The 16,827-nt window shown below is 43.0% G+C and overlaps 1 protein-coding gene across 6 annotated transcripts in view; it reads left to right on the top strand.

The window, feature by feature from the left end:
• Positions 1–16,827, top strand: part of OPCML (opioid binding protein/cell adhesion molecule like) — a 1,071,462-nt gene that overhangs the window by 1,041,094 nt on the left and 13,541 nt on the right. For 3 of the 6 annotated variants that reach the window (XM_023239305.2, XM_023239306.2, XM_019811571.3), the window contains 4 exons: positions 7,189–7,326; positions 7,739–7,859; positions 8,341–8,492; positions 9,386–9,412. In XM_023239305.2, coding sequence (XP_023095073.1) covers positions 7,189–7,326; positions 7,739–7,859; positions 8,341–8,492; positions 9,386–9,412 — 438 coding nt within the window. The remainder of the gene's footprint in view (positions 1–7,188; positions 7,327–7,738; positions 7,860–8,340; positions 8,493–9,385; positions 9,413–16,827) is intronic. The other 3 variants (XM_019811572.3, XM_019811573.3, XM_003992583.6) reach the window with 3 other exon arrangements.

Raw genomic sequence — 16,827 nt, 5'->3', positions numbered from 1 at the left:
TTTCCCCCACTAGAAGCTCAGCTGACTTTCCCAGTCGCACATTGATCTTGTCATTAGCCAACTTCCTGTCAGCCTCAGGGAAGACAGCCAGCAAGACAGTCTTGGAGAGGAGCACACCACCCTTCCCTCAGGCAAGGTCCTGGTGGCCACAGTCTGAGAAAGGTTGTCTGAGCCCAAGACAAAGAGCTTCTGTCACCACCAGCAAGTGAGACATTGACCCAGAGGCTCAGTCTCCAAAACAAAATGACTTTAGCACAATTCAATTTCTTGTATTAATTAAGGGAAAATGAAACCATGGGTTTATCATACTTTTCATTAACTCCAATGCAACAAAGGGATGTATCTGGGAATTGGGAGCAAGTGAGGACGGAATATACTGCTGTCCATACTCCCTGGTTTAATTAAGGAGGGGTAGCTCAGAGTTGCTTATTGTCAGCAGCATTCTAAAGAGAGTCAGAGTGTCAGGGAACACAGAGATGGTGGAGCAGGCCTGGCAGAGAGAGAGATTAAGTGGAGAGAGATAATTTGGTGAGGGTTCAGTTTCCAAACCTTTGGCAATTGGATGTAGAATGAATAGATACTGTGTGTTCATCCTACATGAGATGCATATACAGCTCAAGAGAGTGGAAGGTGTAATCTCATCTCAGTGTGTTCACAATTTAGAAATGGAACACCTACCTTATCAGAGGAAGTGCAGGCAATACAAGACTGAGGTCACATGAGCCAAATTGTACCAAGTGCTGAGATTTTACTCCAGTTCCCACTCAAGCATGTTTCTAATGCTTCTGTCATTCAAGAGGAGGCTCTTATGTTGAGAGGTATGTGATTTGAGAATGAGGCCAGGAAATCCCTAGGGAGGGTGAAGAAACCTACTCTCCAGCTTATAGGTTTCCAGAAGACAGTTCCCCCTGTACTTCCTAGGAGGAATAAACCCCTCTTCTAAACTGGTCACTCTTTGTCTCCACGGATGATGGGTGACTAATGTCACTGTTAAAGTTATTTGTTCAGCAGCCCTTGGACCTTGTCAAGCAGGGATAAGTCCATTATCTAGAAGTGAGGCAGCACATCTGATTCTCCATCACCTTCTTAATCTACCTCTGCTTGGGTCAAAGGGTTCTCCTTACCCTTGATTCTCTATTCCAATACAGCCCTTATTCCCAGGTCCAGCATTGGGCCTGTAGCTGAATACCAAAGGCAAGTACTCCTACTGCAGTAGTCCAGACACCTTTAGTTCATAGGGAGAAAGGCAAGAACCTGTGTCAGTCTTGGATGCCAAACCCAGATTGTAGGCCAGCCTGACAGCAGTAAAGCTGGTATTTTGATCTGCTTGTGGCTCACTTTATGTGATTATGTTCTACTGGCCAGGATCCTGGAGAGAGAAATGGATGAGTGACAAGATTGTGGCACATATCATCACATGCACTTCTGATATCTACCTTGCCCTACATACCTCAAGGGCACAGAAGCCACTGGGAGGGAACTACTCCAGACAGTTCTTTTCCTTGACCTTATCTTGCTCCAGACCGCTAGGGTAGGAGTTCCAGAAAATATACAACAAGCCAGCCACCCACACCTTGTTTGATATACTAAGCGCTCCTTATAGGAGCAAAATCTCAGTTCCTTGCTAACTTGAATGGATACCTAGTTTTGGTGAATGGACAAGAAGCTATTGTCTAATATAGATCAAAAAGCCTAGGTGAGGCCTAAATAGGTCAGAAGCATTCACACAAGCACCTGGACTTTGGATTCCAACTTTCCAAGTTTAGTATTAATAAGGAACATCTATAATAGCCCTTCTTGCTGAGGGAACAGGGAAATCCTTTTCGAGAAATCCTACCATGTGAGCCAGATAGACCCTGGGGTGTCTACACAATTCCCACTCCCAATGGCTTCCTTCTCTTCCTCTTTCTTTTTCTTCTCTTCCTTTCTCAGCCATCTGAGTCCTCTTTCCCTCCTCTGGATGTTCTCTTCATGATGCCATTTTCTCTGTGTCAATACCTCCTTAAATTCTTTGCCCTCCTCCCCATTCTCATCTCCTCGTATTAATTTCCTCTAAGACACCCGCCCCAGGCATGTGCCACTGTGAGCCATCTCCTGACAGATCTTTTGGCAAAAGCTGTGACAGGTGCTGACATTTAACCTCACAAAGCAGTTTCCCTGGATAGAGCGTCAGCTTTCAGCGGCATATGAGGAGGGACACTGGGGTTGGGGCACCCAGAAGGGGACTTTTTAATTATTTCAAAGGGAGAAGCCAGGCAGAGTTTGCCTCAATATGAGGATGCTTGTTTTGGATGGTGTGAATAGTATGGCAACGGAATAGACTTCCCTCTGAAATCATCCTTGGGGATATTTGCACAGAATGGGGAAAGATATTCTGTCAGGGACAATAATCCAAAAAATGGAAGGCTAAAATCTTTGATCCCCCATGGTGTTTCCAACTGAAATTCTAAAGAGTTGTGTGAGGAAAAGAAGGAACGATTAGGCATAGGAATGGTGACTGAGATACAGCTGGCATGGGAGGACAGGATGTGAAGGGAAAAAGAAAGAAGAGGAACAAGGTCAGAATCCTTCCAGATTTTACTCTGGATTTCCCATTTGGTCTCCTCAGAGATGAGGATGATGTTTAAGTTTCTTCCAGCTCTAATAAATCTTTCTGACCCACTGCACCTTACGAGAGGGATCTAAAAATGATTAAGAACACTGAAAACTAAGCTGAGGGACAGAAAAATATACAGTGCTCCAGTTGTGGGCTCATGAGATTATAGACTGCCCAGGGTCAAGGACCTTGTCTTCTACATCATTTCCACCCCACATACAGTGTCTAACCCAGCCCTTCTCTCACGGTACATGTAGGTAAGATAACTGCAGGTGATATCAGGGAAAGCAGATCATGCCAAGGATCCTTCCCTGAAGCAGTTTCTTGGTCTGCCCCTCCGTTTCTAAGATGCCAGACCCTATGCGTGGACATTGTTTGTTCTTTGCTTTCTGTGACTGTGTTAAGTCAGAATACGCGTCTTTGTAGAAGAAGCCCCCTTGTGCCCACAGAACCACGGGGCTTGCTTACTCTGTCCCCAGGCACATGCCTTGCATCTAAGGGGCCCTAGTCCAGGGACCTCCCACATCCCATGATAAATGGCCCCATTTGTATTCTTGAAGATCTTAATCTCACTAATACAGTGTATTGACCTCCTTAAAAGTACTCATCTAAGGAAAGAAATAGCCCATTTTTTAATTTTTTAAAAAATATTTATTTATTTTCCAGAGAGAAAGAGAGACAGACTATGAGTAGGGGAGGGGTAGAGAGAGAAAGAGACACAGAATCCGAAGCAGGCTCCAGGCTCTGAGCTTTCAGCACACAGCCCGATGTTCGAACCCATGAACCATGAGATCATGACCTGAGCTGAAGTCGGATGCTTAACCAACTGAGCCACCCAGGCATCCCAGAAATAATCCATTAAAAAAAATATATTTCTGCCAATGGCTTAGAATTCACTTACTTTTCCTCCCAATCATGTTATATTGGGATGCCTGAATGCATAGAGCAGGTTGATAATGCTTTTGGGTTATTGGCTTATTAAGAGACATCTCACCATAAAGCAAAACTGTGAAGCAGATTTGGAACTCTCATTTTCATGCATTTTGTCAGAGAAAATATTGTAGCCCTTTAGGCTTTAGTCCTTTAGTTTTTTTCTTTAATCCCTTTTGAAAGTGTCTTCAGAAGCTTTCCTGTGGCACCTGGGCCATCTTGCTTGCACCCCCTCTACCTTTCTTTCCTTCCTCCTCCTCCTCCTCCTCCTTCCTCTCTTGTTCCTCCCTCAGGTGTTTCTCCCTGCCCAGTTCCCTTCCTCTGCTTCCACATCAGCAGTTTGTCTTCTTGGCAGCCAGCAAAGAGGATTAAAACATGTGTTGCCTTCTGCCCTTTTCTCTGCAGCATGGAATCAGGATTTTCCATTGCAACCAGAACTGGAGAGGGCAGGGAAAGCATTAAACCCTGCAGTTTCCTAGGTCTCTAGGCATTTAGCAACCTAGATTTGTTCACCTAGTATTCAAAGCAGTAACAAAAATAACATCTCAATCACCTTCAGTGGGCTTGAGATGGGGAGGGATTTCAACATCGTCTTTCCATTTCTTAGCAAAGAAATCCGTTCAAGAGAATGAACACTTTGTAGTAAGATCATAAACACTCAGTGAACAGTTCGCTTCAGGGGTCCAGATGCCCGGCTTCAGTGCACCTTACTGAGCGCTATACCCCCAAGAGGGTGTCTTTTGAGATGCAGACTCCACAAGAATCCCCTTACTGAGGGGCATTCAGTAAGCTCTGTTGACCAAATGGCCACTTCACAGACCCAGACAGTTAGAAATGTGTGACAAGAGAGAGCTGAGAACAGCACGTGGTGGTGCCTTGTAGCTTCACTGCTCACTGTGTGGGTCCCAGACCTGCAGCATGGAGATTCTCAGGCATCTGTTAGAAATGCAGAGTCCCAGGCCCTGCTCTAGACCTATTGAATCAGAATCTCTATATTTTTTAGATCCCAGAGGAATTTATATGCAAATTAAAATTTGAGAAGCACTTACTTTATGGTACAAACTTGACAAAATTCATTTTATCACTTAACGAGGTAGTATTATCGTAACGATCCCTATTTTGCACAAAACACTCTCTTCCTTCTTCCTTTTTTTGCTGTCATATAATTGTTCCATAAAAATACCATTACAGATAGTGAAAATACATCCCCGCATTCCAAAGGGTGGTTGTGTTGCCCTGTAATTGCTTCATGAAGAATCCAGAATCTGCCCTACTCATACAAATGCAGAGAATTACTCAGGGCCCCAGCACATTGACCTCCACCTTCTTTGAGGTTGGTTATCCCTTCCCTTTGCACAAACCAACACTTCTAAGTTGACTGGCATCCATAAACTTGCCTTATCAGGGACTTTAAGACAGCGCTGTCTGGTATATACTGTGTAGCATGATATAGATCTATCTCATTCTCTCCAAGGTAAGCAGGTCAGTAACCTTGCCTGAGGCTCCTGCCAGGCCCTACTGCAGGTGGCTCCTTTGGTCAAATGAAGTGGAGTTTAATTACTTGTGGTAAATGCACCGCAGCACATTTTGAAAAAATAATGGCCTGTTAGTAGTACCAAGGCAGACTTTCAATTCTGCCATATTTATTCACTGCAGAAAAGGTACAGTGCATTTGGGAAGTTGTTTTGGTGTGATATCATTGTTGTTTGATCCTTTAAAATACTTAGATTGGTCCACCAACATAATTTCAATAAGTGAGGCAAATTTTGTCTTTATAGACTTCCTGAAATAAGTGATCTCAGAATCTTCTTCAACTGTGAGATTCTGTTAACCCTAAGAGAAATAAGGGGGGAAAAAGATGGGAAGATGTTTATATCCCTCCAATAAATCTTGAGGAATTAGTATATGAATTAGCGTGAATGACCAAATGTCTGCTGTGGTACAGGGCTTGTGACCAGCACCACTACCTTGGGATCCTGGTAAATAGGGCCCTATGACCCTATTTCTCCCATTCAGGGTGCGTTTCCAACCTCTACCCTCAGCCATTCTTCATGTGGGTTCAACTAGATTACCCAAGATTCCCACACTTATGCCTGTGGGCTTGTACTGGGACCCAATCAACAGTTCCTGGTTCTAGGAGGGTGGCAAAGGATTGCTCCTACTGGAAGGCCAACATTTCTTTCATGTAATTACATGATATTGGGCTACCAGAATTGGTGACTGCAATTGTTTATATATAGAGGGTCCCCTTGAAAAATATTTTGCCAGGGGCCCCACACCTTCTTGGGATATACTTGGTAACTAATGGAAGAGCCTGGGTGTTTGGGACTTAGGGTGGGAAGAGGAGGCAATGAAGGCCACATGAGGTGAAAAGCAAGTGGTCTGGGGAAATGGGCAGGGTGGGAGAAAACTCCCCAAGGCTTAGACTTGAATCAAAATCAGGTTGTTAAAGCACCTGTCTCTCTACCCACTGCCCATCACCCTACCCCTCAACTTCCTGCTGTTTCACATCCATAGTGGACCTAAACTTAGTTGATGGAGCATCCATTGGATAGGAATATGTTTATATGTGTGTTTGAGGAAAATTATAATGAGTTGTTATCTTCCTAAAACTGTTTTCACTCTAATGTCTGGAGCACAAAAAGGAATCGGGCAACAGGCAGAAAAGAAATGCAAATGGCTGTACTTCCTCCCTGGCCTTTGTGTTGGCTGGGTTTTCATGGGAGCCTAGTGCTTTGACAGAACTGAAAACATTTGAATTTCAAGGCAGAGGGTCTGTTCTATTTTTTGCTGAACCACAGGGATGGGAATAAGGGACAAGACAGAGGGACCAGATTTTTGTAAGACATGTAATGGCTGCAAACAATATACATTTTACAAACGCACAATATTTTGTATCATGAATTCCAATCTTCACAAGTGCCTAGGAATAAAGCCTCCAGAATGTCCCACAAAGTCAGGTATTAAATCCATAAGGGTGTTCCAGTAACTCTGGATCCATCATTTGAGGCCACCACTGTTATTTTATGTTGGCAAACATTTATTGAGCACATCCTGCAAAACAGTCACAGAGTACTTCTGTATTCACTCTTTCTCCAATTTTTCTTCTTTAGTACAATTTGAAAACAAATCAACTGCTTTACATCTGTCTATATTAAAATATTAATTTATTTTGCTTATTTATTCTACAAGTAGTTAGTATTTTGTTCTCTGTCTCCAAGGGAATTTCTACATAATAAAAAATTAAGATGCCCACACTAACATACCCTAAAGTTATCCTTACATTTTTATTATGTTATTAATCATAACAATTCTCTTTAAAATATCAAAGTTTACTAGTGTGTTGGGCATTTCACGTGTATTCTCTTAGTTAATCCTCATAATAATCATATAGGAAAAACAATGAAAGCCTCTTCTTTCCAAATGGTCTAAAAAGTTAAAGTGACTTGGACAAAAACACATTGACGCAAGACTCAAGCAGAGAATTTCTTTCTTCAAATGCCATACTATTTGGTCAACATGGTGTCTTATAATCTTTGACTCGATGTTCAAAACCCATTATTACAGCTTTTTGTATTCCTTTCCTTACAAGCTCAAGATATGAATATGGTTCTGTCCCTGGTTTCACAGTTTCTTGATTGTTTCTGTCTCTTTCCTCCCAGAAGGCCAGGGCTTTGTGAGTGAGGATGAATACCTGGAAATCTCTGACATCAAACGTGACCAGTCTGGGGAGTATGAATGCAGCGCCTTGAATGATGTTGCCGCACCCGATGTGCGGAAAGTAAAAATCACTGTAAACTGTGAGTTGACCCATTGTCAGGAAGTTTCAGAGGAAAAAATAATATAGGTATTAAGAGCACAAGTTGGTCATGACAGTGCCATTTTCTGATAGTTCCAAATTGTTTCCAACAGGAAAATACTTTCTCAGATTGTTTTGCACCATGAGTGTCCCCATTGCCATTTTGCCCCTGGAGTCTACCTGTGCCTGTCAGAACTTTTAGCTAATGGGGAGAATTGTTTACTTTGAATTGATTTCAAGGCTTAAGAAGATGCTGGGGTAAATGCAATATCTTTAAGCAAGAATTATTTTCCTAAAATAAAGGGTTATTTAACTGGGAAGGTAGGGTGTCATAAGAAATCCATTTGCATGACAGGTGACTAAATTTCCCTTTCATCTGTTTCATGAAATCACTCTGCATTTTCCTTCCACAGACCCTCCCTATATCTCAAAAGCCAAGAACACTGGTGTCTCTGTTGGTCAGAAGGGTATCTTGAGTTGTGAAGCCTCTGCAGTGCCTATGGCTGAATTCCAGTGGTTCAAGGAAGATACCAGGTACCCTGAAAATGGAAATAGGGCATATCTGATGCAGAGCCAATGGATCATTCCCCACATGGAAAGAGAATGATAAAGTAAAGGAGAACGATATGGCAAAACCAAAATGCGTTAGTCCACTTTATAACAGTGTCTCCTTTTAGAACCAGGAATGAAAAAATAGAGGAAGCTGGAAAGTGGGAAAATGAATTGACCTCATTTCACAACCTGAGATTAGTTGTAGACATGGCAGCCATCAATGACTAGACACCAGTAAATTTCACCTTTGAAGCATGAATATTCTCTCTTTTTTCCTCCTGTGGAGGCTGTGGTACTTATGTTTTGAATTAGAGACACTGGGTCAGTTAGAGGAAAGGTGTCTGTGAGGAGGGGAGCCTCCTTATAAGATTCATCTCTGGTATCTATCACTTTCCCCTGCTTCTCTGTTTGCTGTTTCACTCTATCTGTAGAACCAGACCAGCAATACCTTCTCTTATTGCAGGCTAGCCACCGGCCTGGGCGGCGTGAGGATTGAGAACAAAGGCCACATATCCACTCTGACTTTCTTCAATGTTTCAGAAAAGGATTATGGAAACTATACTTGTGTGGCCACAAACAAGCTTGGGAACACCAATGCCAGCATCACACTGTATGGTGAGTGCAGGAAGCCTGGGTGCAGTGGGATCGGGGCATGTAGAGGGAGAAAGGCTGGATTTGCTTGGCCTATGTTCATCCATACTGTTCAACCCACCACCCTTAGATATGAAATGCTTCTCCCTGTCATTCTCCTAAGCATGAACAGTGATGTTTGCAAGGTAATTAATATTTCATGGTCTACTGAAAGGCAAGGTTTGCACCTCACAAAAGGAGTAAACCCAATTCTGAACCAAGTTGAATGGTGGTTGCCATAAAGAGCATAGAACCAGGGAACAGTTTGATTGTAGTATCTAAAGGTCTGAGGGGGTAAGTTAGATATAATTTTAAGATACCTTATATAGTAAGAGTCTATAATTCTGGGGGTTATATTTATGGATTTGAACTAAGTCAACTGCAGCCATCATGATTCTCATATCGATTGTCATGTCATGTTCTCACTCACTGAGTGGACAGAGCAGTAGTCTGTGTCTTCATCACGATGGCTGCTCTGTCCAAAGCTGGAGCATCAAAACCTTCTCTGAAGGTCTTTTCCTCCCATATAAATGGAGAGGTCTCCAGAGTCCTGACTGGCTCCCTTAGAAGCCCTCATTTCTCTCTCATCCAGCCTTCCCACATTGTTGTGTCCATCTCTGTGTGTAGCATTTCACACCATGGGCCAGGGCCAGGTTGTTGTGATATTTCGTGTGTGTATGTATTTGTTTATTCGCTGAGATTTGGTTAGAGGTGAGTGGGATGAAAAGGTATTCATCTTTCCATGTGTACCTCAGACCCTGAACAAGCTTTCAGCACTGACATTAACTAAACTTTGTCCACCAACCATCTGAAATGTGTGATCTATGTCTTTTGTTTTCTCTCTGCATTGTGTGTGCATTGTGCTGTGTGTGTCTTAGAAATAAGCCCCTCATCAGCAGTGGCAGGTGGGTACAGCATGTTCCTTCCTTCCTCTGCCTGCCTGAATGCCTATGCTTTTGAATATAAGCCTACTTTAAAGATAGGCTTGCCTGCTCGACCTCCCTGACTTATTTACCCTTAGTAGATAGATTTCAGGGAGTTTGGTTTGCACAATTTAGGTAACAAGCATGTAGAATATGATGGCTTTCACATAAACACTCACATTATTATACATTTTTGGGGAAGAGGTTCCCCCCAAAATCAATACACTTTGACTTGGTGGCCTGTAAAATAAACAAATATTCTGCTATTTCTGCACATAGCAGCACCAAGAGGAATGCAACCAAGAGACCAAATGGATTATCAAATGATTATCTTCATGGGGAAGTCACCCTACTATGAATATTTTATTCTTTTAGATCAAAGCAAAAGGGGAAAATGATTTAATTCTATAAACTTCATTTTAAAATAGAAATATTTGGGGGTCATTATTCATAATAATAGTAAGAATATTTACCATTTACCAAATATTTACTGGTTTCTATGCATTATGTTAGCCAGTACTGTGCAACATAGGTTACTAAGTCCATTTTAAAGACGAGTAAAAGGAAGACCAATGAGGTTAATTAACACTGAGGTACACATACCAGTGAGTAGGTACTGGATGAAACCCAGAAGTGGATGCTCCTTCAGATCCTGGGTAAATAGCATTCAATGAACACATGCACACACTCACAACGATGCAGCAGTACGTGCTCATCTGTGCTTCCAGAGGCAATAGCCTTACAGCCCTATTTCCCTATGCTCAATCTCAATCACAAAGAAAGTGGTGACATTTAAATTTTTCAGTCCTGGAATCAGCTCTGTAACTGTCACTTTTTATAGCTCTGGATCTAGGACAATTACAGGCCACCACCACTGCCCACACTTTAATGTCTATGAATGTCCACATCTTGGTCTTGATTAAACGGAGGGGAAATGGTGGGATGGGTGTGATGCTCTGCTCCTCAGCCTACCATGACCCCCTCAGAAAGGTCATGAGGGGTAATGAATATGACCAAGAGAGGGAACCTAGGACTGACAACTGAATAATCTAGGTTCTTGCACCTCCCAACCACTAATGAAAGAGGTGTGTCATAGCAGATAACAGCAATGTATCTTAAGACTGTATCACCATGCCAGGGCTGCCATAACAAAATATCGTAAACAATATAACTGTATTTCCTCCCAGTTCTGGAGGCCAGGAGCCCAAGATAAGCCAGGAAGACCTATCATCTGGTTTTGATGAGGGCTCCCTTCCTGGCTTATAGATGACCACTTTGTCCTCACATGGCCTTTTTCTGAGTGTGTGTGGTGTGTGGAGAGATACAGGCAGAGATGGCAATGGAGGGGGTGAGGGAGAAAGAGAGGACTCTCTCATATGCCTTCTTACTAGGGCACTAATGCTATTGAATTAGGGCTCTAACATTATAACCTCAGTTAACTTTAATTACTTCCTTATAGGATCCATCTCCAAATACACATTAGGGGGTTAGGTCTTCAACATATGAATGTAGGGAGATACAATGCATTCCATAGAGAAGACCTAGCTTCCATCTCCCAATTTGGCAGGCCACCTGACAGCTACTTAACCTTGCTTATCTTATTTTCCTCAGATGTGCTATCAGTACCTTCCTTTAGAAAGCTGGTGGGAGGACTGTATAACATCTTATAGACAGAAAGCCCCACAGATGCTATGTTTAGATGTGTGACTTAGACAACACACAAAGTCTACAGGCCTCAGTTTACAAAGCTAAAACTGGAATGATGTTTCCAGGCCTGCTGACTGTCATTGGGAATTGTCAATAAGACAATGTTCATCATGGAGGCATAACAATATGAAACAGCTGAACACTATGAAACAAAAGTATTTTTAAACACTTTGTGACACAGCCCATCTTCTCACTGCTTCCCTTGGTATGGCTGCCAATATTGTTGCTCAACTGGACTGTATGTTCCTTTCTTCTGAAGTCTCTTGTGCCCTTTACTACAGTGGTACTAATCCCCAGGATCCTCCCAGCCTGCTTCACCTGGTTAGTACTCACTCATCTAGGATCCCTTCCTGAGGAAGTCTTCCCTGAGTAGGTCAGTGCTCCATTGCACACTTTCTCATACAATGCTTCTGGAGGTTGCTCTCACCACAGTGCTTTCCCTAGCATTCGTCCAGTAAGTATTTGCCAGTATCTGCCACAAGTCAGGTGCTGTTCTCAGTGATGAGGACACAGGGCTGTGCCATGGCTACAATCCTTTTCTCTGTAGACTTCACTTGCTAGTTGCAATTTTACTTCTGCTTCATTTATGTAGTTTGATTAAAATCTTCCCTCCCTTTTAGCCTGTATGCTCCATAAATGTAGGGACAATGTCTGGTTTGATCCTTAGAACCTAGCACAGAGCTCCATACACATTTGTGGGTAAGGAAAGTCTTGTTGAATGAATGGATAAACAGAGATTGGACGGTTGCATTGATGATGCCAGCAGCAGAAATTCAGCTGTTCAGGAATGAAATGTAGAAAAATGCAATAGGTCAGTAGTCTCAGAGCCTCTCTGAGGCCAGGCTCTGCTGCTCACCAGCTGAAGGGCTCTGGGAAAGTCAATCTCCATGTAACTTATTTTTCTCCTCAGTGAAAGCATTTTAGAAAATATGTCCTGTAATTATCTGACACTATGCCTGAGTGGAAATAACTTGACACAAGATCAGAGTGACATTGTCCAGCTGACTAGCCCTTTCTGTGGGCCACGGGTGTTCCTTCTAGGCCTCAGTATTCCCATAATTGTGTCTAATTAGTGTTACCAACATTTTACTATGTGCAGAGCCACTAAACTAAGTGTTCTATATAGGTTTTTTTTTAGTTTTTTTTTTTTTTTTTGACAGAAAGAGAGTGAGAGAGTGGAGGTGGGCAGAGAGAGGGAGAGAGAGAATCCCAAGCAGGCTCCATGCCTGCCATCAGCACAGAGCCTGACATGGGGCTTGAACTCATGAACGGTGAGATCATGATCTGAACAAAGATCAAGAGTCAGATGCTTAACTGACTGAGCCACCCAGGCACCCCTGTTCTACATGTTTTATCTCATTTAATGACTCTAGGAATTAAGTACTATATCCTGATTTTACAGAGGATGAAACTGAGAGATTAGGCAGCTTACTTACTCATACTATCTTACAAATGTTTGAGCTGAGATTAAAGCCTATGTACTCTTGTTCTAGTATCTGAACTCTTTTTACTGCTTTGATACAACTCACCATACTTGGCAACTCATCATGGACATTGGTAGACGACTTTCCAGATAGAAACCCATATCAACAATTAGCCTATGTGTGTCTGTTACCTATACCAGCATCTCCACTCATCCATCTAAATCTGATCCCATTCTTCAGTAAACATAAGGGTGCATATATCTTTTTGAAAAAGTATTTTCATTTTCTTTGGGTACATACCCAATAGTGGAATTACCAGATCATATGGTAATTCTATTTTTAATTTTTTGAGGAACCTCCATACTGATTTGCACAGTGATTGCACCCCGTTTGCATCCCCCCAACAGTGCATGAGGGTTCCTTAAAATAATTTTAAAAATTCAAAAAAAATTTTGATTGCATTCTTTTAAAAGACATTTTTTACATTTACAACCCATATACTCATACTTCCCAAATACACACGCCTCCACATTCTCAGGCATGCAGCGGTGTTTGGCCTCAAAGAATGTAGGATTGTTTTTGGAGACCCTTTTGACTCTGCACTGTGACCCCATCACAACACATACTCAGAACAGGGCTCTCACACAAACATACCTTTATCTATTTCCTACCTGCATGCAAAGAACAAGGAAAAATGGGATGAAAGCAGTTTCAAAAGAACACATAAGACAAAGCTTGTGAGACAGTAGGTTGGGGAGTGGGGTGAGGCAGGACATGATGGGGCAGACTGTGAGAGCCAACATAGGTGGGTGGGCGACGCACAGAGACAGATCAGTGGATGGCACCCACATGAGGTGATTCTTCCCTCCACACCAGCTGCTGCCCTTCAAAAGCCACACTGATGAGATAGGTCAGGCAGGCAGAGTACAACTCACAGTGGCATTTTAGACTGCCTGGAAGTTTCTTAGTGTGGGGCAATGGCAGGTACTAGAAAGACCACAGAACGTTGAGAGACCAGGAACAAGAAAAACAGAGTTCTGGTCTCGACCCTGGTTCAAACTGATGCTCTCTGTTCTCTGGTTGTCTCTGAAATGTAAGAACAGAACAAGATGGACTCTCAGCTGACTGCCAGCTAAGCGTTCTAAAGTTAAGAAACAATGGGGAAATAGTATTAAAGGCAGGTCTCCAAAACTTATCATTCACAACCTTGGAAATGGCAGCAATCAAAATGCTTTTTTAATGGAAAAGCAACCTGCTCTAAATATAAGTAAGTTTTATTGAGTGGATGCAGCTATTTGCAGGCCCACCTGGAGGGCTGGCACCTTGAAGTCTTGCCAGGCCTGCAGCAGCAGAGAGATGGCCAAGCTCAGCCTGCTGGCCCCAGCTCTGCCCCTCCAGGAAGCGACTCACTTCTCTCAACTTGCCAACCCACTTTGCCTCCACTGAGTCCTGAGCCAGAGAGGCCCCATCCCCCTGTCTTTAAAGAGTAAAGAGGGAAGATACTGAACTTGATTACACCCAGCACTGCAGAGAGTGTGATGCGCTTAATGAGCCATATAAACGCCTGGATTACTGGAACTGGCAGGGGAGAGGGACAGAGAGTGCATACAATGCCAGAAAGGATGGGGGGGGGCCTGCAGAGAGAAAAACAGATTTCTCACATTTTATCTGTGAAATTGTAGTGACACAAATTAGTTTCATTAAGAGTTAAGTATCAGGAATAGGGACAACTGATAGGAATCTTGTCATTGCAAATGAAAATGGCAAAATATTCCAGTTAAGGCAACATCTGGGCTCTGGATTTTTTCCTCAGGCAATGCCTCAGCCCCCCTCAGAGCAGCCAGGACTCCAGCTTACCTCAGTGGCCCCTGGAAGCCATGAGGACAAATTTATGTTTTCTTTTGCTAATGGCCATTCCTCCAGAATAAATATATATATCAGGTTGGCTCTTCAAACTGGATTTTCTACAACTACAGGCAGCACCAGCCAATGATTCTCAGCCTCCACCCTTTGATGATTTCCCCATCCACTGTGCACCCCACCGGTACCTGTAGGCAGAGCCTCAGAGCCCCTGCTCACCCCACACCAACACCCTCCTGCCTCTACCGGCCTTCTCCACTCCTTTATTAGGGTGTGCTAAGAAGCACACCTTGCCCCCACGTGCCTCCAGAGGAGATCTGGGGAATGGGCATGAGGAGTCTGGGGATTGTCTTTAGTGTGCCCTCTGTGTACCATCCTACATCTTCTTTGGCCTTTTCCTCCAGACCTCTGACAGGGAGATTCTTTGTTCCCTTCTCCACCTCTTCCAGCACCATCACACCTCAGTCTTCCATGTTCTGTCTCCGTCCTAAACCCAGCTGAATCTCAGCTCCAGACTTCCTGTTGATCCCCAGCACCCACTCCTGGCTTCTGTGATACACCTGGGTAGTGTGTTTCTTACCTTTCTGGATTGCTCTGCTCCTGGCCCCTCCTCCACCTGCCCCATGAGTCTGTCCAGGGAGCATATCATCGCAGTGGCAGGAGAAGGGATCTTCTATGTCTTCAGACATCTTACAAAGCAATATCGTAGCCTTCACTGCACTTGCTTTGGGAGCTTTAAAAATGCAGATTCATGGGTCTTCCCACAGACTCATTTTATCAAAGTCTCCAGGGAAGGTCCTGAGAATGTGCTTTTAAAGCAAGCACTCCAAGGGAATCTTTTGCACACTGAAGACTGATGGTCTCTGACAACAGTCTGATAACTACGAAATTTGTATCTTTATAACTTTCCTTAATTCTGAGCTACAAACCACTCTCCGTACTTGTATGCACCATGGGAATCACAAATTCAATCTTTCTCAGACATGCCTCTCACTCAATTGTATACCTTGTCTTCTCACCTACACACTTTCACTAGAATCTGTCTGGTGGTTCTGACTTCTTCCTCTCCCTTATGTTTACACCTGGTACCAACTTGCAAGTGGGCCATGGCTCTTCTTCTGGACTGTGGGCTCACCATTCCATTCTCACTTACACTGGGGTGTGTGCCTTCCCTGAAGAGTCATGCTATTCTCTTACCAATTCCTGCGTGTTTGGTGAGCCCTTTGCCACTGTGGGGCCAAGTGACATTTCCAAAACTTAAACTGCACCTGTTTATGTCCTGATAAAAATTGCCTACAAGGAAAGAATGGCCTTGGCGTTTGTTCTTGCTGTAGGATCCACCCACCCTTATACTTCATGCTCTCCTACTTCCTTGTATGCACCCATCATGCTAGACCACCTGTGTCAGAATGCCGATCCTATTACATATATAAGACTTGGACCATGCTTCTTCATCTCTTCTCATCCATCAATCCATTTGGATTGAGTTACAAAGAGGAACAAAGTCCACAACTCCATACAAACAAGTAAATAGACAGTTACAGTAGAATAATAGAATATACTAAATGAAAAGGCTACTAACTATTGAGTGTCAGCCAGACATGTATTAAAGAGCTAAGAACACTTTGAGGTAGGTACTGTTATTATTCTCACCTCAAAGAAGAAGAGAACAGAGCTCAGAGAATTCAGGTGATTGGACCAAATTCTCACAGACAGGAATTCTACCACAGGAGGAAGTGGAAAGACCAGGTTTTGCATCCAGGTCTGTCTGATCTTAATCTCATGTTTCTTTCTAAACTATACACATATTATGTCTTCCAGGATGCTATAGGGTCACAGGTGGAAGCTTTTGCCCTCTTCTCTGATAAAACTGCACTTCTCCTTTAAGATTGTACTCAATGTTACCCCATTCATAAAGTGTTTCTGAGCCCCATTGAAGAATCACTTTTCTCTTGGGATTTCAGACTAGCTTACACTTAGGCTTATATCTTGTGTGTATTTTTTTTCTGCACTTACAGGATGCAGCACTGTATCTTGCAATGTTTTTTCCCCAGTAAACATTTGTCAAATTAACAAAACTTCCAGTCAAAGGGGGGAACCAATGGTAGTCTGTATACAGTGTGAAACTCAAATAGCCAAAGAAAAGCCTAATACACAAAAGGACTTGTGGTCTTCTCCTTCCAGGGAAGTCAAATTATTATTTCTCTGACACTCTCCCCTTGCATTCCAGCTTCCATATATCCTATTTGGAATTTAGGTATCCCTCCCAACCCTGGGTCTTCTTTCTGAGAGAGACTCTATTAAACATTGCAATTCACCATTTAGGAAGATGTTCATCAAGTGACTTCTTCTTGCAAAGACATCTAAAGCTGTACATATTTGTCCATTTCCTGTTGATAATAATGT

Source organism: Felis catus, chromosome D1 (assembly GCF_018350175.1).
Source record: "Felis catus isolate Fca126 chromosome D1, F.catus_Fca126_mat1.0, whole genome shotgun sequence".
NCBI lineage: Eukaryota > Metazoa > Chordata > Mammalia > Carnivora > Felidae > Felis > Felis catus.
Note: the sequence above shows the minus strand (reverse complement) of the source record. Positions and strands in the feature narration are given on the sequence as shown.